At 44.1% G+C, this 26,383-nt stretch overlaps 1 protein-coding gene across 3 annotated transcripts in view; it reads right to left on the bottom strand.

The window, feature by feature from the left end:
- Positions 1-26,383, bottom strand: part of SYDE2 (synapse defective Rho GTPase homolog 2) — a 200,441-nt gene that overhangs the window by 130,572 nt on the left and 43,486 nt on the right. For 2 of the 3 annotated variants that reach the window (XM_078645550.1, XM_078645551.1), the window contains exon 2: positions 11,859-12,572. The exons of the other annotated variant lie outside the window; for it this stretch is intronic. In XM_078645550.1, the coding sequence (XP_078501676.1) occupies positions 11,859-12,572 (714 nt within the window). The remainder of the gene's footprint in view (positions 1-11,858; positions 12,573-26,383) is intronic. 3 annotated transcript variants of the gene reach the window in all.

Raw genomic sequence — 26,383 nt, 5'->3', positions numbered from 1 at the left:
AAAACAGATATGAAGCAAAATGCGTGTTGTTTTTTAATGCCACGGCGTGTTACCTTTCTGCACCGCGTGTTGATGGATGTTTTAATTGCTGCATTGTCCTAACGTCCCCCCTCCCTAAACCCCGCACGATTGTCGTCACAACACTGTGCCTTTGTTAGCCTCAGGCACAGCACAAGGCACCTGGATTAGACCCCGATTGGCACACACGATGCCCTGCGTTGAATAGTGAGCATAAAGTTGTAAGTGGTGGTGAATTGTGCGCTGTGCGGTTCTCTGGTGTGAAAAACCCGCACCACCAGCGGACTCAAATGCACAGCATTGTCTACGGTGTGAGGTGAGACCTAGCGCTTCAAGCTGCTGCGAGAAGTCCTCGAGGCGCCAGTTAACAAGTGGTGCAGGTAACGCCTGTGATGTACATGGCCGTACGACACCTGGGCAGTCTGTGGCCATGCCGACGTTTTCACTTGGTTGTGATATAGCGCGCGGGCCATAATTGTGGCAGAGCAACGAGTCATATAGCAAAAGCAGAATGCGACACTTGATGGGTGGTCTTATAATTTGACCCTCTTGAGGCGCACCGACGATATAGCGCTTCATGTGGTTGTGATACCGTAGGCACTTGGTGGCTGAAGTTTTCGAGCCGCATTTAGTAATAGTTAAAATTCCAGTGTGCTGGTGGAGTCTGCGAGTAACGTAACCTGGACATGGGTTCATTTAAATAAGTAAACCACTGGAGCTACTAAAAGACGACGTGCTTAGCCCACTCACTCTTTAAACTAAAACAATTGTGATACTAAGTCTTTGAAGCAAAACGCATTGTTCCGGCAAAGACGACCCTTCCACCATCCTCTTGTTTCAAAGAACCCGCGAACAAGTGTCATGCATATTCTATGTCGCTTGCGCTTAGTAGTTTGTTCAGGTGACGACTAATTGCTGACAGTGTTTTTTTCGGTGCATTGTCACCTCTAGCAGGTGTCTTCTCTCTATAGTGTGCACTGCGAGTATCTGCGCCCGTGAGGCCTGCAGTACGCACATGGATGCGCAAGGGGGCGCCTGACTCCGCTTCGTGGATGGCGAGGAGGGCTAGCCAAAAACACCCCACAAATCTACGACTCCGTGAAGCCCTTGCAAAGTTTTTTTTATGATGACTTTTTCGTTATTGTATTACAGGGCTTTATATCACACTTCCACCGTATTTCTGCAGGTAGCATGTTGCTAATTTTAATTGTTTTAGTTTAAAGACTTTGGCAAGCAGGGTGAGTTGGCTTTGCTTGGGCTTATGAATGATATCGTCGTGGACTCCAATCAGCAGTACCCTATTTTCCTTAATATGGCACCGCTGTCTCGTGTCACCTGCCTTTGCGCTCCGGGCGTGTCACGCTGATTTTAAGTGTCCCGAACACTTTTTCTATTTGTACCTAATTCGCGCCAACTGAGCCGCAAACAAGACTACCTACTTTGTGAGCTGAATTGCTACTTTCTCCGCGGGAGTGGGTTTAGGTTGGGCCCGACCCCAGTGCCCCCTTGGCTCTGGTGGGCGCAGGAGGGGGTGTTGTCCTACGATTTGGATATCTGCAACACCCCATCACCCTCCCCGGCATCTTTGTCGTTTTTAGGTTTATTTTTGCGAAGGGGACCGCATGTACATGTTTTTCTAACAAACCGTATCCCCTGGTGCTCCGAACGTGTCTGCTGTTCAAAATTCTTTCCCCGGTTTGCTAGCTACGTCAAAGTTTGATTAAATGCGGGTGCCGAGAAGCCGCGCACTAAGGCTGCAGCACACCTGGTAACACCCGCCAGCTGTGCATTTTGCTGCATTGAGCTTGTGGATACATCACGGTGTGCACTTTTAACGCGCGCACACCATCTGGAATGCATTACACGGCCACCCTGACAGCTCCTAATTAAGATTAATGCACTGCCGAGCACGTAACCGCTGAGAAAATGCCCAAAATGGCGCCCGACAATTACATCTACCCATTCGCATCACGACTACTAAAAATACATCACCGCGAGGACCAATCACCATTCAGATAATACAAAAAAAACACACGCACTAAGGAATGTGTCTTTCCCGAGCCCTAAAGAAACTTTTTTTTTTTCTTTTACATTAGGATCTCGGAGCTCCGCCCCGAGCCCTAAAAAGGATCAATCCCCAACTAATTGTGAATCATACAGGCCTCTGTCGCTTATTAATATAATGTAAAAATCCTGGCTCCAGCCACTCATGCAAAAATTGGTCCTGCCAGATCAATCTGGCTTTATACCAGAGCGCTCTACATCCCATAATCTATGGACGCTGTTTGCTATGCTTCACACTCTCAATCCTGAATTGCCGGCAGCAGCAATCATGCTTGACGCCGCAAAGGCATTTGATTCAATAGAATGGGGTTATCTCTTTTCTGTGTTACAGCAGATGGGTTTTTCCCCTCTCTTCATTAATTGGGTACGTTTCCTGTATTTAGGGCCTATGGCGCGCGTCCGGGTAGAGCGCTATACTTCTGACCCAATACAAATCACCAGGGGCACCCGACAGGGGTGCCCGCTTTCACCGATGTTATTTGCCCCGACACTGGAACCTCTAGCTTGCCTTATTAGGCAATCTCATGAGCACGCGGCTCTCAATTTTTTACATCAGCCGGTCATTATCTCTCTTTATGCAAATGATATCCTGCTTTTTATATGTGAGCCCCGCACTCACCTGGCACCAGTTCTGAGTGAGTATATGCGCTTTGCTCGTTTTTCTGGCCTCCACATTAGCTGGTCCAAGTCTGTAGTGATGCCGCTGACGGAGAGCACCATCCCACATGAACTGGAATTTCCCCTTGTGTGGGCCACGGATTCAGTTAAATATATGGGTGTATGTATCCACCGTAACCCAGAGGTCAAAATCCGAGAGAATTGAGGGACTGCCACCGCGATGCTGGAATAACAAGTGGATAGATGGGTAAAACTCCTGCTTTCGCTTGCAGACCGTATTGCACTGATCAAATTAGTAGTGTTACCCAAATTTTTATATTTTTTTAGTAACATACCGCTTCAACTCACGCAACTGCGTACTCTGCTGCTTCGCCATGTCTGGGGTGGTCGACAGGCACGGGTGAGCTGGAATACTCTCACACTGGATTACAAATGCGGGGGTTTCAGTGTACCAGATTTTTATCTTTACTACCTTTGTGCACATGCACATTACACACACTTCTGGTTCACCTCCCACGCTTTTGTCCCCCATGTGGCTATGGAACACTGGGATGCACACCCCATCCCATTGAGTTCTCTATTAAAATATGATCATAGGCCTACACCCCGCAATACCTTCAACACTATTAACTCGACGATTGCTGCTTGGCAGGCATTGGGTCGTGAGGCGGGAAAACTACCATTATACTCCACGCTATTACTGTTGGCTTATCACTCGAACATATCATTAACACCTGAACAGGGAGCATTACGGACACTGGCGCCGGTAGGAACTGATAAGCTACAATATCTATTTCCTGGTGGCACCTTTCTGGCGAACACTGACATAGACTATATTCAGAATAAGGCACTGCTCTTCGTATTTTACATACATAGACTAAAAAAGGGTTGCAGATTCACTACCCCACATTCCCGATGGAACCACCGGAGGCACTGGCCCTGCGCACACTGACCATGGCCCCCACCGGACATAAGCTAGTTACTAAACTTTATCACTCTGCTAAGGAAGACCAGTCCCTCTCATGCGATAAGAGCCTTAGCAAATGGAATGAGTATCTCGACCCACAACTCACGCAGAAGCAATGGGAAATCTGCTGTCAACTCACTAGCATCCTCACTTCTAATGGAAACTTGCGTATCATACACTTTAAATATCTTCATCAGGTTTACTACACTCCATATCAACTTTTTAAATATGGACCCCGAGACACAGATGCTTGTAAGTGATGCGGGGCTTTGGGGGCAGATTTCTGGCATCTAGCCTGGACCTGCAGGCGTATGTCGGAATACTGGGCTGCTGTGATCACCAAGCGATCAAAGATCATTGGGATTGTGTTGCAATGCCACCCACAAATATGCTTACTGGGTCTTGTTCCCTTCCTAAAAGGTGTCACGGGCAGGTTAACAAGAGTGGCACTGCTTATTGCCAAGCGACGAGTGGCGATGGTGTGGGCTAGTGCACTGAGTCCCACAATAGAACAGTGGCTTAGAGATGTGGTATTCTGTAGAGAAAATGTGGTCCTGTATGTGGAGGAGCTACCATCGTCCTCCAGGCCCAATGATATCTGAGAGCCCTTGTTGGTATACTTGCATTCTATTGTTTAGCTAAACCCCCCTGAAGTTGAGTCCACGTGAATATCTATGCTACATGCTGTATGTAATGATGTCAATCTGTTTGAGTTCTCTCCCAAGTAACCTTAATTTATAGTCACGTGTTGTTTTTTTCTTGATTATTATTTGATTCTGATGTACCAAATGCTGTTTTATGTTTTTTCTCTCCTTATCTGTACATTGTATGAGAAGTTGTGAAAATCAATAAAAAAAAAAAATTATTAATTGCGAAGTGACAATATTCTTGTAAATTATATTTAACACTAAATGGTGCTCTGTTCACAATCAAATCCTAGAAAACTACAGGTGGCAATAACACCTCTGCACAAGTGTACTATCAGGCTTTTTTTTCAAAACTTTCCTGGTAGTACGCCAGAAAGCTGTGACAAATGCAAATTTCTAGTGGTATTCCCGGGAATGTCATGAGATGTTTTTAAAAGGCATCCATTTCCCACTATGGAGACATCCACAGAGGAGAAGTAAAGCCTCCTGTGAAAAAAAAATGTTAGTCTCCGTGGAGACTTCATTTTCCTCATGGAGAAAGCCTTTTCCCAACAAATCAGGGAGGTGATCTATTCCCTTCCCATCCTGGATAAAAAATAATAATAATAATAATAATAATAAGGGGTAAACCTTTACCATTTCCAAGGTGGGAAGAGGAAGGGGAGGTGTTTGAAAATACAAAAACACATGTTTTTGACTGTTTCCAAACTTCCAAGGCAAACCATGTCTTGGACCAGCTATTTCCAACCCCTTTAGCGGAATTTACAGATGTGGATTTCTCCACACTCATTGAAAAAAGGAAATCTACACTAAATGCACATATGCCCACCAGAAATTCTGTTCCAAGTTCCCGGCAGGTAAAAAAGGTAAATTCTGTCTTAAACTAGTATTTATGGCTAAATTTACCTTTGAGTACTCTGGCGGTAGCTATTGTTCAGTGCTATAGATACCTTGCACACATGAGATACATGATTTAAAGTAGTACATCCTCCTGTGCGGTGTGGCTGGAAGGAGGAAAAAATAGCAACTGAGTAATTAGAGGGGCAGAGAGCAGGAGATCCTCAACCCTCCTAAACCTTCACTGACACCAAAGAGCTTATCCTCCAATGTCGCCCTAGGTAGTTTGCTTTGTGGTATGGAGTGACTTTAGAAGCAGGGTTTGTTATATAGACACTTGATCTCTGGAGATGCCTAGAGGGTCTGGATGAAGGAGCAGTTTCCCCCTTACCAAACGCTGCCTCGAGTGCCACCTTACTTGAGCTTCAAGATTCCTTCACCCTATTTCTGCTGTGCTGTGTTCTATTCCTCTTTGGATCTTGCCTATAAACTTTTTATGCATGCACTTACACATGCCTCGTCCCCACAGTTGCATCTTCTATACTTGGGCTACTCATTGGTGTTGCTTACCATTTCCCATGGTGCCTCCTGTTGCCTCCCCAGGCCTCTGCTGCCCAGTCCCACCATCAGAACTCTGGTGTGCTTGGTCGCTTATGGTCTCTTTCTGCCCGTCGCTGATTCTTGTCTGTGATGCACCCCGCTGTCCTTTCTCACTCATTAATGTGAATGGCATTGCTATTACCCTTGACTGTCTGTTCTGATATTAAAATGCCTCTTCCTACCTACCTTTGAGCTCTTGTGCTGACAAAGTTGTATTGAAGTTGCTTTGAACTTGAAATGATTATTCAATGTACACTTTCCATTTACTTTGACAAAAATATAATTATTTAGGGATCATGTTTAATAGACAAATTAACTGGCAAAACATGATTGCAAATAGAGTGATCCAGATGGAAAAGAATATTGGGGCGTTAACTAGATTCATAAAAAAAAAGGTAAAAACCTCTAGATGTAATAAAAACAGTGTATGAAGCAAAGACGGTATCTGCTGCCACTTATGGAGCGGCCGTCTGGGGAGTCAGCAAATTTACAAAACTCCAATCTACTGAAGACCAATTTTTTTAAAAGTTACTTTCATTGCCAAAGTCTTGCGCCAATTTTAAATGCCATATGGAAATGAGAGCCCCATAAATTTCTGATAAAATTTCTCTGGTGCCAATATTATCTATTATTTAAGCTACACTGTGAGCTCTCAGCGTTTTTTAGGAAACTTAAACTCAAAGCTTTCTTCGAAGGGAAGGAGGACCCGAATGAAGCGCTACGTAAAGGTGATACTGGATTAAGACTGAACTCTACCTTTAACCCTCCGATTCAGACAGTGCCAGCAGCTATAACTGCGTTTGAACAAGCAGTATTCCTAGACCTAGAAACCTATCAGGACACCCCATCCTATAGCAATTTCAGTACAGAGGAATACCAGGCACTAAGATCTTTGCAAAATGACCCTAACATCACGATAAAACCAGCAGACAAGGGCGGTGGTTTGGTAATTCAAAACACAACTGATTATGAGAAGGCATGTGAGGTTCTACTGGCAGACAGGAAGAACTACACCCCCCTAACACGAGACCCCACACACGACTTAAGAGCTCGGATCACCAACCTGGTCAAAAGAGCTGAAGAGAACGGGGAAATTTCCAAAAATGAGGCTGATTTCTTGAGTATGAGTGAAAATGTAACACCCTATTTTTACACTCTACCAAAGACACACAAGAACAAGCTACCACCACCAGGAAGGCCGATCGTATCAGGCATTGGCTCCTTGCTAGAGCCTCGTTCACGGTTTTGCAATCACTATCTCAAACCTATAGTGCAAAACACTCCGACCTACCTGAAGGATACTAAAAGTTTACTTCAGTTGCTTCAAAACCTTGATTTTTCAGGAGATACAGTGACACTGGTTACATTAGACATTGAGAGTCTGTACACCAGCATCCCCCAGGACGACACCATCAAGGTCCTGGGTACGGCCCTAGACTCCATAACTTGGGACTACCAGGCATCCAAGACCTTCATAATAGACTGTGCTACCTTAGCATTAAAAGAGAATTTCTTTGCCTATAAAAACAACCTCTACCTGCAAACAACTGGGACATCTATGGGCAGTACATTTGCCCCCAGCGTGGTAGGCCTGTACGTCGCGGATTTTGAGGCGAGGCATATCATACAACCCAATGGCCCCTTCACGTCTTTCATCAGAATATGGAGACGTTACATTGATGATGTCCTGGTATTATGGACAGGCAGCGATGAACAATTACAGGCCTTCCTAGGTTGGATTAACACACTAGACACTAATCTAAAATTCACTTCTGAATTGAGCAGAACAGAGGTCACCTTCCTGGATGTGAGGATTCAGGTCTCCGGGACAAGATTGACCACAAAAACATATCAAAAACCGACTGCTCGCAACAACCTACTTGAATTCACAAGTTTTCATCCCCGGCCCCTAAAGGAAAACCTTCCATACGGCCAATATTTGCGGATAAGTCGCAACTGTTCTGATCTTCAAGATTTTAAGATCCAGTCTTCAGATCTAACTGACAAACTCAAGTTACGAGGCTATCCTTCCAAAATACTGAATAAAGGTTACAAGAGGGCTCGCAACCAACCACGAGAATCTCTCCTTGAAGACAGGGTTACAGACAATAAAACCATACCACTGACTTGCGTAACTACATATAGCACAATGTCCAACCACATGAAAAAATCAATTAATAAGAATTGGCGCATTGTGTCCAGTATTAAAACAGATTGGGAAAAAACATTATTCTCTTTTAAGAAAGGACGCAGCCTGAGGGACACTTTGGTGCACACTCGACCGAGAATTGAAGCACCGACCACAGAGAGATCTATCACAGACACTTGGGGTTTACCGAGAGTTACTGGTCACTTCCCCTGTGCAAATTGTAGTGTCTGCCACCTCACGACACACTCCAAAACTCTTGAGCTTGAGCCAGGCAAAATCTGGACACAGAAAGGTCACACAAATTGCAATACTCTAAACGTCATCTACCTGATCACCTGTTCCTGCGACCTACGTTATGTAGGCATGACGACCCGCAAAGTTAAGCAAAGGATAGGTGAACACCGTTCGAACATTAGATGTAAGAAACTGACCACCAAAATGAGCCGTCATTTCTTGGAACGGAACCATACTCCCAACGACATGCGATGGACTATCATCGAGCATGTGATTGGCGGAATGAATACTCCCAACTGCCTTTTTGAAAAAGAACAAAGGTGGGTATATAGGCTTGGTACCCACCTCATAGGTCTGAATGATGATATTCCCTGGAATACTGTGATGAAGTGAACTAATATGGAGTCGAGCAATTTCTGACATGGCATGAATCAATATTAACTATCTATCTTCATTAATAAGCTGTAAACCTATCTATAGGCTCTTAACAATATAAGCCCTTCACATAAGACCGGCGGTAGTTTGGGTCTCATAACCTTATGGCTGCTTTCTATTTCAATGTACTAACTGATTTTAGTCAACCATAAGCGAAGGCACTCATATGCGAGATCTTAAATCGGCCGCCCCAGTCGTTAGAAACACTTCCGTGTTTAGCGCGACTATGGTTTACCCCAGGTCACTTAGCAACCACTTCCAACACCCCATGTGGCCAAACATCATTCACTCCCCAGCAATCCGATTGGCAATGCGCGTCTGACGACGTGCACTGACGCGGAACCACGCCCACCCGGAAGCAATCTCCGCCTCGCGGTTTTGCTTTTAAACAGTAAACCGAGCCCGCGGCACTATCGTCGGGGTCCGGTACGAGGGCGACGTAGGCAGACTGAGGGTGCTAAGCGTCAAGGGCGTAAGTGGAGACCACTTAACATTACCAAGCTAAGTACAGATCGCGCTGCTTTTTTAACAATGGGCATTACAGTGATTCTATGCCATTCTCTTTCTCCCTACGTACTGCCATTTTTCAGGGTGTGCCGAATACGCTTCCACCCCCCTCCTGAGACCCATGGTGTTTGATTCTAACACCTATAAAGTGAGACATTTTAATTTGTTTGCGATCTCATTAGGATATTTACTTTGATCGCTCAGTTGACAATCTTCTATGAAGATTTTCACCTTTTAAATCCATAGTCACTTCTAGTCCATATCACGAATAGTACACCGCACCTATCCTAGTTCATACGAATCCTGGGCTAAGAGGTGGTGTTAACCATAGCGCTATTCATCCACAGCTAGAATTTTATCACCTTTGGAGCACGATATCCACAGTAACAACCAGTATCATTACTAAGTGTTTGTTCTGTCCTACTTGTGTGTCTCTGTCCCTTTACTTCCTAGGTGCAGAAACCGATAAGTAGAAGCCTCCTAAACCAGGAGTAATTAGGAAGAGTTTGTTCCTTCCTAATTTTTTTGCACTTTTTCACATTTACTTAATTTTCACTCTCACGCCCCTAGGTAAGGGTGGGCCTTAGCGTGCCCATACCGCCAGGGTTTATCACACACAGTCCTGAAGAATTGCCGGGTAAATTAACACCGTTTCGATGGCAAGAAACATGTTGACAAACCTATAGGAACCCACCACTCAATTATAGTGGACTGTTTCCTCACATATTTTAATATCTCTGTCTTTAGTGATCATAGAATAAAATTATTACCTCAGATACACTACTGACTATTTTAATACTTCCACCACTCACTAATCTGAATTGCACTCAACACGCCCTTAAATCACCATCCTGCTCCGCAGTAATCCTGGCGTTGCAGCACACCAAAGAGACACTCGGTCTCTTTGGTGGGGCCCGATGATGAAGCATGTCATCACTAGGTGGTGAGTGAGGGCTTTCTTCAACATCCCAGTGTGGTTGTTTCTGTGCTTCCAATAACGGCCTAGCTTTTCCTCAAGACACTCTTCCTTTGATTATTGCCAATATTATTGTGGCATTCAATATGGCGGAAGGAGACTCTCACACTGACGAGAGATATTATAAATGATGTCTTGAAATTAGAAGGGGTGGGTAATATAACCTGGTTAGGATATGGTGTATCTACTATAAAAGGTAATGGGTTACATCACCTTTCTTTAGACCCCATAAGTTGCTGTTCTATTTCTAAGAACGATCTGAAAGCTCAGCTACTATCTAATATACAGTCTGGAAGGGAGATTGAAAATGCCAAGCTGTCAACAGGTAAAATATATCTAACAGTACCGAGTATCTCCCAAATGGGAAAATAATCAACGTACCTAACTTTTGTTACTGACCTACAGCATAGGTATATCCCGGTGAGATTCCATTTAAGTTATATTCCTTTAATGTTGGGTATCCCTGGCAATGTCTATGTTGCTGCTGATCTCCCATTGTGTACTTGTGACAACCAGTCAATACAGAATGATATGCGTTTTTTGCTTTTTTGTAAATTTTAATATAATGAAAGGAAAAGGTTTATTATCCCTGTTATGCGTAAAATGAATTTTAAACAATGTTATGTGGCCTTTTACTATTTGCAGTTAATGCCCGACCCCTTTACCTGTTTATCTGTGGCATCCTTTCTTTTAACTGCTCTAAAAAAAGAGACGCTCAATCTGCTGAATCAATCTATTGCAATGTTCCCTTTACTATAAATTTGTAATTTGTATAACTATTGTATTTTAAAATGTATTATACTGTAATGATGTGGAATGTTGTATCTCTTGTTTTTTTCTTTATTATGTGAAGCATACTTTTATGCCTTCATTATGTTGGCGAAATAAAGTTATTCTGACTGACAAGAATAAGGAGGAGCAAGCAGTAGTCGCATGTACAGCAAACGTTCTGGAGTTGAGTTGGTGTGTTTGCAACTGAATGAACGTTTGTAGTATGTTTTCTTTTCTCAGTGCCTCATGTTGTTTTATTGTTGTCCATTAGTACATAGATTTGAGTGCTGCATGAGAAAGCTAGACCTATTTATTGCCTTTGTAATTGCAGCTCTTTCCCTGGATTTACAAACTGCACAATTTCATACCTTCGGTTTCAACATCCCCTCACAAGCTCTTATTATCCTTCTAGTGCTACCTTGAGTTGTTTTCATGTGTCTTCCGACCGACTACACGAGATGCCCCAGCATCATCCTCAAGCATGACTTTCCCCTATAAACTAGCATCATCTTGAAACCTTAATGCATACCCATTCGCAACAAAGCAAAATTTCGAATTAACCTTGTAAAAGTGAAGAAATTATTCATTTGTTTTTTTATACCACACTTCTGCCAATTCTTTAAATAAAAGATATTATTATTTCCCACTCCAGGCCTCAATTTACTAGTGTTTGCGAGGATGAAAGGCAGTGTTGGCCTTGCTGGGATTGGTACTCGAGTGTTCTGCCGATCACTTGTGTTTTCCCCATTAGCAAGCATTTTTCAGTCCATGAGCTATCCCTTCTGGCCATTAAAGAGCTTCAAAGAACAAATATTACTACTACACACGCATGGTACTCAATTTACCAACCTTCAGGCGCGAAAGGCCCAAAATGTAATTAATTTATCAAAATACTGTTAATTGCTTCAACATTTTGCATAGCGTAGAGCACACTGAATAGAAACACTGAAATGCAAATGCAATCTTATCACGGGCGATGGACCCACCCTTCTTTCTATAGGTTGGCTAGAAAAGGCCAGGCTGCAGGCACTTTACCTGTTTCCGAAGATTTATATGGCGAGAGGTCCTCGGCATTCAGCCTGGCTGGCCTCTTGCACAAAGGCCTCTGCTTGTGCAGCTGCAGATGGTGCTCCGAGGAATGCGAGGAATCCTGCAGATTTATCTCACTCGAAGGAGCCGTCTGCGCGTCCCCCGCGCACTCGGGGGCAGGAGACGGGCGGCCCGCGGCGGGCCCCGGCCCTCTCGGCCGATCCCTGCCAGACACCTTCTGAGGATTGAGTGGGTGACCGTCAGACTTCGCGGCGTTGATGGCCGAGGGGCAGTGCCCTCGGAGCTGGTCGGGCTCGTCGTCCTCTGGGATAGGGTTGTACCAGATCTCCCCTTCTTCGTCGTCTGCGTCGTTCTCCTCGCTGAGGTTCCAGGTGCACTTGCTCAGAGTCCCAGGGCTCGCAGCTGTGGTGGCGCGCGCCTGGGCTCTGACGGGGCTTTGGAGGTCTGCAGGGGATCGGACTGTTAGCTGCAGTTTCGGGGACTCCGAACACACTGCGACAGGGGAGTGTGCGACACGCGCAGGGGGGTTCTCAAAGAAGTCCAAAGCATCGATAGGAGGCGGGGACTGCGTACTCTGCTGCAACCAGTTGCGCTTTTTTGACACCGTGATGCTGTTCTTGTGTTGTCTCTGCTCGTTGACCTCCGCGACCTTCACGTCTTCTCTAAACACAGACGATGCGTGCGCGTTTTCAATCAGATCTATTAAAAAAAAAACGCATAGTTATTGTGAGAGTTAGTTACATAGTTGTGACAAAAGTAGAATTTACGGAAGTATTACTGGTATTAAAAACTCCCGGGTGTTAATTAATGCTTTTGGTCTTGGTTATAATTATCAATAACAAGTGCAGTGCTGTCAAATGTGGTGGTAGCAAGGGTTTGACAGGCCCCATTGCAAGCAAGGAAAATTGCACCCCATCAACTGGTTTCAGAATTAAACAAGCATTTGCAATACAATAGATCTCACATTTACGTGAGTTTAAGCTATTGTCTTTTACAATGGCAATAGCTCAAACTCTTGGAAATGTGATACCTCAGCCGCCATTGTCCCGGGTTGCTTGAAAGTGAAAGGGGGCATGGCGGGGAAAGCACGCCGTGCCCGCAGCAGGAGAAACCCATTAAAGAAAAGAGTGCTTACAAACTAATTAAGACATGCCATGTCGCATCCGAAGTAAAGGGGCCAGTCGCCATGGGTATTTACAAATACAGACAAGGCGATACCAAGGAGGGACTAACAACCCTAACAACAACTCGCAAGCCAGCGTTTACAAAGGACAATGACACTAGCCAATGAAAAATATGTGTGGAGAGTGGGCGGGGATTCTCTTACATACTCAACTACAACAAGTCTCGCACACAAGTGCATGCCCACTGACTGAGGCTCGACCTAAAAAACTGGTGAAATTGGGATGATGTGGACCCCCTCAGGCCCCAGCTGATAGCATCACTGTGCCTGCTGTCATGGCCACCTACGCCCCCGGTGGAGCCTTTTGAAATGAGTATGGCCTACTAAACTAATGGTAATGTGAAATCCCACTACAACAGTCACTTCTTGAAAGCTGTATGCATACTTGGATTTATTTAGCCATATAATAAAGAGCTTGACCCAAATAGTGGTCCGCCATAAATAGATGTACTTTTTTCACATCTGACATGTAGCCCTTTAAATGCCAATATTCATACTATTTTAGTGTCTTCTAAAGAAGAATTATAAAATAGTCTAGAGAAAAGCCTTTACTGGCATACATGTAAATTAACCGGAAGGACAAATATCCATTGAGGCCATAGCAATAACAGAACATGAGCTATACAAATGCCAATAGCATAACATATAAAAAAAAATATGAAGGTGTATCAGGGTTGTTTCCTAAGAATTATAAAACAAGCCCAAATGGGCTTTTACTAGTAATAAAGGGTTTTATTCTATGCATCCAAATAATACATTCAAATGTAGACATAGAAGTGGATTGGCGTGGTATCGAGTAGAGTGGAGTGCAGTAGCATAGAGTAGAGTAAAGTGGCGTGGAGAGGACAAGAGTAGAGTAGTACAGTTGTTGGTATATGGAACTAAAGCATCAATAGAGATGCAGACAGAGTGAAAGTAACAAATAATAAGCCGGATGCCTGTGTTAAAAGTAGGAAAGTACATTGCACATTCAGGAATAATACTGAAATGATTATAGGATAAAATAAATAATGTGCTTCAAAACAATGAGGAAGAACAAAAACAAGGAAGAACCCATATACTTGGTCCATGTTCCAGGGAGGAGCTAACATAAGAAAGAAGGGAAGCCTACAGGAGCTAAGTAATCAAACAATTGCAAATGAGAGTCACAACAAAAACAACTAGTGCTGTGGGCAGGTTTTAAGCACATTGAATTGTAAAAAATAGAGTAGACACAGAGTGCCGTGGAGAAGAATGGCGTAGAGTAGAGTTGCATTGAGTGGCATAGAGTAGAGTGGCGTGGCAAGAGTAGAGTGGAGTGGCGTAGAGCAGAGTGACAGAGAGTGAAGTGGCACAGAGTGGAGTGGTACTGAGTGCAGTGGTGCAGAGTGGAGTGCCGGAGAGGGACATGTGGAGTGGCGCAGAGCATTGTACAGTAGAGTGGCGTACAGTGGAATGGAGAAGAGTGACGTGGAATGGAGAAGAGTGACGTGGTGGAATGGAGTAGAGTGACATAGTGGAATGGAGTGGCATAAAGTGGGGTAGAATGGCGTAGAGTGTAGTGGCTTAGAGTAGAGTGGAGTAATCTGGTGTGGAGAAGAGTGGCGCTAAGTGTCGTACAGTCGAGTGGCATAGAGTGGCGTGCAGTAGAGTGGCATGGAGTAGAATGGCACAAAATGGCAGAGTGGTGTAGAGTAGAGAGGCAGAGAGTGGAGTGGCTTAGGGTTCTTAAGAGTGGGATTGTGTGGAGTGACATATTGTAAAGTGGAGTGTCACAGAGTAGAGTGGAGTGGCGTAGAGTGGTGTAGAGTAGAGTGGCACAGAGTGGCATAGAGTGGAATGGTGTAGAGTGCAGTAGAATGGAATTGAGTGGAATAGAGTAGAGTGACATAGAGTAGTAGAGTTGTGGGTGTAATTAACTAAAACGTCAATAGTGACGGCAAACAAGGTGAAAGCAGCATAAGTAAGTGTATGCCTTTATTAAAAGTAGGAAAACACACTGCACATCTAGGAATAATACTGAACCACTTATGAAATCATAAAAATAGAGTGTTACAAAATTAGGAAGGAGAACAAAGATAAGGAAGAACACATGCACTTGGTCCATGCTCCAAAGTAGAGGTAACACATGAAAAGGAAGGGAAACCTACTGGAAATAAGCATTCGAAAGATTGCAAATGAGAGTGATAGCAAAAACAAGTAATGGTAGGCAGCTCCTAGATAAACATGATTTTATGCCATCCATCAGAAGAAAACAAAATACAAATTTTAAAGAATCTCTTCAGTGCAACCACAACCATACCCCATGGCACAGATTTCTGCACTACTTTAGACACACTTCCTCCAGGAATGCTGCCTGTACTGTCCGAAGAATCTAAAATATGCAGCCATTGATCCAGAAAAGAGGTAGTCTCAGGGTAAAAGATGGTACCTAGATTCTCCCAGTGTACCAAATGACACGATTTTAGTGGCTGGAAAATCTGTCCGGTAAACACGGAAAGGGCTATAGTGCAGACCCAACCGATTTTCCAGTTCGCTTCCGAACCCCAGCCCGGCATGTGGGGAGCATGATATGTTCACCTCACTAGAGGACACCTTTTAATTCCCTCGCCCACTTATCCCACTCACTCAGTTCTCCGACTGATATTTACCACCTGCTCTGAAAAGAAACATAAATAAGGACATTTATTTCTAACAAGTATTTTTGTGATCAGCTTCTAATACTTTATGTATGCACGGAGTGTGCCCCCATACTTCTTTCATGTCCCTGCATAACACGTAGCACTTAATCCCTCTGCTAATGGAACTCATAACAAGCAATGGCATAGCCAATAAGTCTCGCCTTTGGGACCTTATAAGTGTTTAACAACGCAATAGTTAATATTGTTGCACCAAGGACATTGTGCTGCATAACTAAATGCTTATAAAGGTCCCAAAAGCGAGACCTATTGGCTATGCCAAGGCTTGTTTTTAAAGAGAGCCCAGCAACTATAATTTGCTGTCAGGCCGCTCTTTTATAAATAATGAGCACCCACACTATTTTTTGCATTAGTTGAGACAAAGTTTATTCCTAAATGCCAGGTGCCCAATTATTATACTGTACACTCTCCTTGTACAAGCATGTAGGGATTTTCTGAGCCCCCTAGATTCGTTTGTTTTCTTTCATGTAAAGTACCTTCTTATTTATCCTTTCAATGTAAAGCACACAATGACTAGTAATGTTAATGAAGCCCATCTCATTATGTATGCAGATGAGGCTGAAGGGTGTTGTATTATTCATTCCCTATGCTATGGAAGTTGTGTAAACAAGCTCTCCAGGGGGTTAACAATCATTGGTGCAGCCTGCTGCAGAGGGCCCAGGTCCCAGGACAGAAAGGGGCCCACTGCACCTTCTGCTGAGCTGTGCACTACTGCACTTTTGCTATGAGGACAATCAGGAGGCAGACTTTCTTTGGATAAGTGGCCAAAACCAAGCTGATCAGACGTCAAGGCCTGCCCATTGTGGCCTTTCATCATCTCTTTGCTCCCTTCTGTATCCTTCTATCGCCTCACCGGATCACTCATGTGAGCAATGTACAGCTGTTCCAAGAATATCAAAATCAGCTCTCCACGCATGAAGACCATTCAGCTGCATCTATCACTTAACCAACATAAATACACAGGAGAAAGAAGAAAATAAGAGAATAAAAAGAGGAACAAAAAAACCAAACACTAGGTAAACAGTGACATAGAAAAAAGGAATGGAAGAAGCGAAAAAGCGAGCACTACCTGAAAAGTATCAAAAAAAGGAGCTGAGAAGAAACTTCAGGAAAAGAAACAAAGTCAAAGGAGAGAAACAGAAAAAGTAGTGAAGAAAATGAAGAAGCATACAAAGATGATGAAATGCGATAGAGAATGCAAAACAAAAGGGAAAGCATTAGACACATGAAACAGACAATTATGGAATACATTAAAAAGAATGGTGAGAGACATCAGCAAATGTGAAAACTAAAACGAGAAAATACTCAGACAAAAAGGAATAAGGGTTTGAAAGGAAGGGAAGGACAACAAGGAAAAAGAATGAAAATATAGAAAGCAGCATAAACCTAGTCTGGTTCTGTGTCAGACAGGTTAAAATGTAGGTGAGATATCACGTGAGATTACATCAGCGTGATCTGCAATTTACTGACTCTAAGCATTGTGTGATAACTCAAGAGAGCTAAGTGGAGCATGCAGGTCATAGGTTCTAACTGCATTTAGAAAACACAATGGGTTAGAACACCTACTGCTGACGTGTGTTCAGCATACTGGTTGCAGGTTAAAATCACAGTGAGACGAACTAGCGTAGAGATGAAGATATGTGTGCAACCTGTATGCCAAAGTTTCTAATCCTAGAGTAATAAAACATTAAAATTCTAACTTTTAAAAATGCGCAAAGTGGAAAGATTGGTGCATTAGTGTGCATCTGGAAAACAAAGCAACACTATACATTACTGCAGATGTTGAACTATTATATGCATTAGATTATAATTGCAGTGGTCCAGTGTGCATCACTGTCGCCTTGTGAATACCCGACCACACTGAAGTAATTGGGCAAGTATGTGCATGAATGCCACTTTGGGGTTCTGACAGAGATACCCGCGGTGACTTTTACTACCAAGATCCAGCTGAGCAGAACTGCAATTAAAACCCATGCACGCTACTGGCATTGGTGAGCTTGGCTAAATGTGCTTCTAAGCTTCCTCTTTGCAACTACTTATTAGCAACAAAATAATTTATGAAGGCCTATTCAGTTCTGCATAACTTAAATCCACCTTTAATCAATGCTACTGTCTCCTATTAAGGTGAACCATTTTGTATAACCACCCCTAAAACCGCTAGGTGAACTGACAACCTTATCTCCTCCAATCAAATTGCCCTTAAATACTACACAGTTTAAACTAATTTTACTGGCCAGTGTACCTTAAAATGCATCAGTTGCCAGAACATTTAAGAACAAGCGCGTTCCTCGCGCTAAAAGGAGGCTGCAGGGGGAGGGGCGAGAGGAGGGGGCGAGTGCGTGAAAGCGTTTCACTTGCGAGAGCGAGCAGCGCCAGGAGCGATAATTGCTCCCATAAGGCGCCTGGCGCTCCCGCAAGTGAATCGCCACACGTGCACCCGTTGCCATTGAAGACAATGGAAGGCGTGCACGTTTTTGGCTGAAAAGCCAAAGGGATCGCAAAAGGTCTTTTTGCCTATGCAGCACATGTGCGCTGCGTAGGCGAGACCTAAAAAGCAAGCTCTTAGAGTTTTACACAAAAGTACAGATTTTCATCTTGCCTCACTGACTGATGTGACAGTAAGTGCACACTATCTCCAATAATGTGTGGTGATTCCATTGCTCAGCTGTAGACTTTCCATCCTGCTCCTTAAAGACTATGCAACAGCGGCGGCTCCTCCGCTATGGAAGAGGAGTATCAATAGGTTTATTATTGTTTTAATTTTTCAAGTTCTAAGGGCGGGGTTTTGGGGGCAGGGCCATCACGGAACAGTCACGGAGGGGAAGTTGTGGGCACTGCTGTCAGTGTACATTGGGGGTTTGGCCGGCCGTCTTAGGACGGCCAAACCAACATGCGCACAGCGATGTCTCCAACCCGAGCAGCGTTGCCGGGTTGGAGACAGCAGGCACAGGCTCCCAGTCTCTCTGGGAGCGCCAATCCAGGACTCTCAAGCCAATCCTGACACTGCTCTCAAGCTGCATGAGAGCAGTGTCTGGATTGGCCGCAGTAGAGTCTGAGAGCCTGTGCTGCAGTGGAGGAAAGGAGCAGAAGAGCAGCGTTGCGGGGTTGGAGACAGCAGGCACAGGCTCCCAGTCTCTCTGGGAGCGCCAATCCAGGACTCTCAAGCCAATCCTGACATTGCTCTCAAGCTGCATGAGAGCAGTGTCTGGATTGGCCGCAGTAGAGTCTGAGAGCCTGTGCTGCAGTGGAGGAAAGGAGCAGAAGAGCAGCGTTGCGGCAGGCAACAGGTACGTTTTTTTTCTCGTCATTCACCTCCTTTGCCCGCCCCGCCACTTTGCCCTGAAACTAGCTGCTACTGCTGTGCAACAACACACCATTACACCAGCTTCTTTTGTATAGAGTTCAACACTCCGTGTGATGTAATAAAACCATTTATACAGGAAATGGAAGGTGTCCAAACTTTGTAAGGGCAAACTTATAGTTTGTAGGCTAAAACCTTTCTGTACACTCTTCACAGACACAGGGTGATCTAACTTCTTAGACAAAATTAAGCAAACCACAGCTATTTTAATCCCACACTCAATACAAACAGCTGCATCAATCAAATGTATTTACTTAGTTTCTTGCTTCGACTACTTACATCCGAGAACACAATTCTTATTGGAAGAATTTCACTTAACTACAATTGACAGTGTGAATATCGGATTCAAATGAGAGAATTGTGATATTCTATTTGCAGGGACGCACCAAACATCAAAGCTAACTACAAAGGGTTAAAGGCTCAAGGTTAAGAAGCATAACAAAACGCAAACAGGACGACTCACGATGTATGCTTCATCCTTTTTTGGCTTCACATAGGATCCATCGAGGGGCGACTAGTAACAGCAGCCATCTTGCCAGACTCACATGAAGCAAGCTCAAAGGATCCAATTGCTGGGCACGTTGTTAATACATATTTGGGGGCAATTTAGTATTATTGTTGGGCCTATCAATATGAAGTCGCGCTGATTGTAAAGGAAGAAGGAATATCAAATATTGAAAATGTATAGAGGTAGTCTCTTCAGTGTGTACACTGTAAAACTGTTCTAGGAATGTCATCTATCAAGATTTGAAAGCACTACCTTCAACCATGTCAGAATCTGATCTGTGCACCTCTGAATACCTCCGTTCACATGCAGCTCTAAAAAGCAACTTCCTGCCACGATTCAGCTAAAAGATTCAGCTAAAAAATTAATCCTGAGCCATATCTATGTTACTTAGAAAAGTGACATTTTGCTACAAGGTGGTTTATATTAATTAGTGAAAAGCGCCCTTTTTTAACTTTGATAGAATGGATAGCCTGTGAATCCAGTTAACAGAGTTTCCCCACCTTGTTGTTTTGTTTTCAATGCCTTACCTAACATTGGTTCGAATTTCTTTTTTTATACATAAAAAGGATGTCATTAGATGTGGTCATCAGTTATTGTTTTTAAATAGAGGCCAGAAATGGACTACAATTATGTCATCATTAACTATATTGTTAAGAATCGTCAAGAATTGGTTATCGAGGCAATGTCCCCCAGACCTTCCCGTTTCGTTAAATGTCATACTGAATCTATCATAAATTTTTGTTTGAGTTCAGTATAGAGAGATTTTCAAGGATTCCATTGAAAACAAGCATTAGAAATGCAATCGAGCTCGGATTTATTTGAGTTTGAGCTAATGGCATTGTAAATGCCAATGTATTGTTGCTATGTGTTATGGAGTGTGTTCATGTGGTGTGTACTGCCAGTGATCTCCTTGTGAGTGTGAGAATATTGCACCGTTACTGCCTGTGTTGTCCTTCTTGTGAGTGTGAGAAGCTTGCACCTCTGCTGCCTGTGGTCTCCTTGTGAGTGTAAGAAGCTTGCACTGCTGCTGCCTGTGATGTCCTTCTTGTGAGTGTAAGAAGCTTGCACTGCTGCTGCCTGTGATGTCGTTCTTGTGAGTGTGAGAAGCTTGCACAGCTGCTGCCTGTGAGTATGAGAAGATTGCATTGTGCATCTCTGTGCTGTGCCTGTTCTTTATAAGGGACTCTTGCTCTGTTGCTGCTGCTGCCTTGGCACAGTACCTGCTGTGAGTGTGTGAGGGAAGCTTGCACCGCTGCTGCTTGTGATGTCCTTCTTGTGAGTGGGAGAAGCTTGCACCTCAGCTGCCTGTGGTATCCTTGTGAGTGTAACAAGCTTGCACAGCTGCTGCCTGTGATGTCCTTCGTGTGAGTGTGAGAAGCTTGCACCGCTGCTGCCTGTGAGTATGGGAAGATTGCATTGTGCATCTCTGTGCTGTGCCTGTTCTTTGTAAGGGACTCTTGCTCTGTTGCTGCTGCTGCCTTGGCACAGTACCTGCTGTGAGTGTGTAAGGGAAGCTTGCACCACTGCTGCTTGTGATGTCGTTCTTGCGAGTGTGAGAAGCTTGCACCTCTGCTGCCTGTCGTCTCCTTGTGAGTGTAAGTAGCTTGCACTGCTGCTGCCTGTGATGTCGTTCTTGTGAGTGTGAGAAGCTTGCACCGCTGCTGCTTGTGATGTCCTTCTTGTGAGTGGGAGAAGCTTGCACCTCAGCTGCCTGTGGTCTCCTTGTGAGTGTGAGAAGCTTGCACCGCTGCTGTTTGTGATGTCCTTCTTGTGAGTGTGAGAAGCTTGCACCGCTGCTGTTTGTGATGTCCTTCTTGTGAGTGGGAGAAGCTTGCAACTCAGCTGCCTGTGGTCTCCTTGTGAGTGTAAGAAGCTTGCACAGCTGCTGCCTGTGATGTCCTACTCACTACTCTACTCTACTCACTACTCACTACTCTGCACTCACTACTCACTACTCTACTCACTACTCACTACTCTACTCACTACTCTACTCACTACTCTACTCACTACTCTGCACTCACTACTCACTACTCTGCACTCACTACTCACTACTCTACTCACTACTCTCCACTCACTACTCTGCACTCACTACTCACTACTCTACTCACTACTCACTTCTCTACTCACTACTCTGCACTCACTACTTTACTCTCTACTCACTACTCTACTCACTACTCACTACTCTACTCACTACTCTACTCACTACTCACTACTCACTACTCTACTCACTACTCACTTCTCTACTCACTACTCTGCACTCACTACTTTACTCACTACTCTACTCACCTCACTACTCTACTCACTACTCTACTCACTACTGACTACTATACTCACTACTCTGCACTCACTACTCACTACTCACCTCACTACTCTACTCACTACTCACTACTCTACTCACTACTCACTTCTCTACTCACTACTCACTTCTCTGCACTCACTACTCTACTCACTACTCTACTCACTACTCTACCCACTACTCTACCCACTACTCTACCCACTACTCTACCCACTACTCTACCCACTACTCTACCCACTACTCTACTCACTACTCACTACTCTACCCACTACTCTACCCACTACTCTACGCACTACTCTACTCACTACTCACTACTCTGCACTCACTACTCACTACTCTGCTCACTACTCACTACTCTACTCACTACTCTACTCACTACTCTACTCACTACTCTACTCACTACACTACTCACTACACTACTCACTACTCTACTCACTACTCTACTCACTACTCTACTCACTACACTACTCACTACTCTACTCACTACTCTACTCACTACTCTACTCACTTCTCACTACTCTGCACTCACTACTCACTACTCTGCTCACTACTCACTACTCTACTCTCTACTCACTACTCTGCACTAACTACTCACTACTCTACTCACTACTCTGCACTCACTACTCACTACTCACTACTCTACTCACTACTCTACTCACTACTCTACTCACTACTCTGCACTCACTACTCACTACTCTGCACTCACTACTCACTACTCTACTCACTACTCTACTCACTACTCTACTCACTACTCTACTCACTACTCTACTCACTACTCACTACTGCACTCACTACTCACTACTCTGCACTCACTACTCACTACTCTACTCACTACTCTACTCACTACTCTACTCACTACTCTACTCACTACTCACTACTCTACTCACTACTCACTACTCTGCTCACTACTCACTACTCTGCTCACTACTCTGCTCACTACTCACTACTCTGCTCACTACTCACTACTCTGCTCACTACTCACTACTCTACTCACTACTCTACTCACTACTCTACTCACTACTCACTACTGCACTCACTACTCACTACTCTGCACTCACTACTCACTACTCTACTCACTACTCTACTCACTACTCTACTCACTACTCTACTCACTACTCACTACTCTACTCACTACTCACTACTCTACTCACTACTCACTACTCTACTCACTACTCACTACTCTACTCACTACTCACTACTCTGCTCACTACTCACTACTCTGCTCAGTACTCTCCACTCACTACTCTGCACTCACTACTCACTACTCTACTCACTACTCACTTCTCTACTCACTACTCTGCACTCACTACTCACTACTCTACTCTCTACTCACTACTCACTACTCTACTCACTACTCACCACTCTACTCACTACTCACTACTCTACTCACTACTCACTACTCTACTCACTACTCTACTCACTACTCTGCACTCACTACTTTACTCACTACTCTACTCACCTCACTACTATACTCACTACTCTGCACTCACTACTCACTACTCACCTCACTACTCTACTCACTACTCTACTCACTACTCACTACTCTGCTCACTTCTCTACTCACTACTCACTTCTCTGCACTCACTACTCTACTCACTACTCACTACTCTACTCACTTCTCTACTCACTACTCACTTCTCTGCACTCACTACTTTACTCACTACTCTACTCTACTCACCTCACTACTCTACTCACTACTCTACTCACCTCACTACTCTACTCACTACTCTACTCACTACTCACTACTCTACTCACTACTCTACCCACTACTCTACCCACTACCCTACTCACTACTCTACTCACTACTCTACTCACTACTTTCTACTCACTACTTTCTACTCACTACTGACTACTCTACTCACTACTCACTACTCTGCACTCACTACTCACTACTCTGCTCACTACTCACTACTCTACTCACTACTCACCTCACTACTCTACTCACTACTCTACTCACTACTCTACTCACTACTCTACTCACTACTCACTACTCTGCACTCACTACTCACTACTCTGCTCACTACTCACTACTCTACTCACTACTCACTACTCTACTCACTACTCACTACTCTACTCACTTCTCTACTCACTACTCACATCTCTGCACTCACTACTTTACTCACTACTCACATCTCTGCACTCACTACTCTACTCACTACTCTACTCACTACTCTACTCACTACTTTCTACTCACTACTGACTACTGACTACTCTACTCACTACTCACTACTCTGCTCACTACTCACTACTCTGCTCACTACTCACTACTATACTCACTACTATACTCACTACTCACCTCACTACTCTACTCACTACTCTACTCACTACTCTACTCACTACTCTACTCACTACTCTACTCACTACTCTACTCACTACTCTACTCACTACTCTGCACTCACTACTCACTACTCTGCTCACTACTCACTACTCTGCTCACTACTCACTACTCTGCTCACTACTCACTACTCTGCTCACTACTCACTACTCTGCTCACTACTCTGCACTAACTACTCACTACTCTGCACTAACTACTCACTACTCTACTCACTACTCTACTCACTACTCTACACTCACTACTCACTACTCTGCACTCACTACTCACTACTCTACACTCACTACTCACTACTCTGCACTCACTACTTGCTACTCTACTCACTACTCTACTCACTACTCTGCACTCACTACTCACTACTCTGCACTCACTACTCACTACTCTACTCACTACTCTACTCACTACTGCACTCACTACTCACTACTCTGCACTCACTACTCACTACTCTACTCACTACTCTACTCACTACTCACTACTCTACTCACTACTCACTACTCTACTCACTGCTCTACTCACTACTCACTGCTCTACTCACTACTCACTGCTCTACTCACTACTCACTACTCTGCACTCACTACTCTGCACTCACTACTCACTACTCTGCACTCACTACTCACTACTCTACTCACTACTCACTACTCTGCACTCACTACTCACTACTCTACTCACTACTCACTACTCACTACTCTACTCACTACTCTACTTACTACTCTACTCACTACTCTACTCACTACTCTACTCACTACTCTACTCACTACTCTACTCACTACTCTGCACTCACTACTCACTACTCTGCACTCACTACTCACTACTCTACTCACTACTCTACTCACTACTCTACTCACTACTCTACTCACTACTCACTACTGCACTCACTACTCTGCACTCACTACTCACTACTCTACTCACTACTCTACTCACTACTCTACTCACTACTCTACACTCTACTCACTACTCTACTCACTACTCTACTCACTACTCTACTCACTACTCACTACTCTACTCACTACTCTGCACTCACTACTCACTACTCTACTCACTGCTCTACTCACTACTCACTGCTCTACTCACTACTCACTACTCTGCACTCACTACTCTGCACTCACTACTCACTACTCTGCACTCACTACTCACTACTCACTACTCACTACTCTGCACTCACTACTCACTACTCTGCACTCACTACTCACTACTCTACTCACTACTCTACTCACTACTCACTACTCTACTCACTACTCTGCACTCACTACTCACTACTCTGCACTCTACTCACTACTCTGCACTCTACTCACTACTCTGCACTCTACTCACTACTCTACTCACTACTCACTACTCTGCACTCACTACTCACTACTCTACTCACTACTCTACTCACTACTCTGCACTCACTACTCACTACTCTACTCACTACTCACTACTCTACTCACTACTCACTACTCTACTCTCTACTCACTACTCACTACTCTACTCACTACTCACTACTCTACTCACTACTCTACTCACTACTCTACTCACTACTCACTACTCTACTCACTACTCACTACTCTACTCACTACTCTACTCACTACTCTACTCACTACTCACTACTCTACTCTCTACTCACTACTCACTACTCTACTCACTACTCACTACTCTACTCACTACTCACTACTCTACTCACTACTCTACTCACTACTCACTACTCTACTCACTACTCACTACTCTGCACTCACTACTCACTACTCTGCACTCTACTCACTACTCTGCACTCTACTCACTACTCTGCACTCTACTCACTACTCTACTCACTACTCACTACTCTGCACTCACTACTAACTACTCTACTCACTACTCTACTCACTACTCTGCACTCACTACTCACTACTCTACTCACTACTCACTACTCTACTCACTACTCACTACTCTACTCACTACTCACTACTCACTACTCTACTCACTACTCACTACTCTACTCACTACTCTACTCACTACTCTACTCACTACTCACTACTCTACTCACTACTCACTACTCTACTCACTACTCTACTCACTACTCACTACTCTACTCTCTACTCACTACTCACTACTCTACTCACTACTCTACTCACTACTCACTACTCTACTCACTACTCTACTCACTACTCACTACTCTACTCACTACTCAACTCACTAC

Source organism: Lissotriton helveticus, chromosome 1_1, assembly GCF_964261635.1.
Source record: "Lissotriton helveticus chromosome 1_1, aLisHel1.1, whole genome shotgun sequence".
NCBI classification, from domain to species: Eukaryota; Metazoa; Chordata; class Amphibia; order Caudata; family Salamandridae; genus Lissotriton; species Lissotriton helveticus.
The sequence above is the reverse complement of the archived record's forward strand: the minus strand, read 5'-3'. Positions and strand labels throughout refer to the sequence as shown.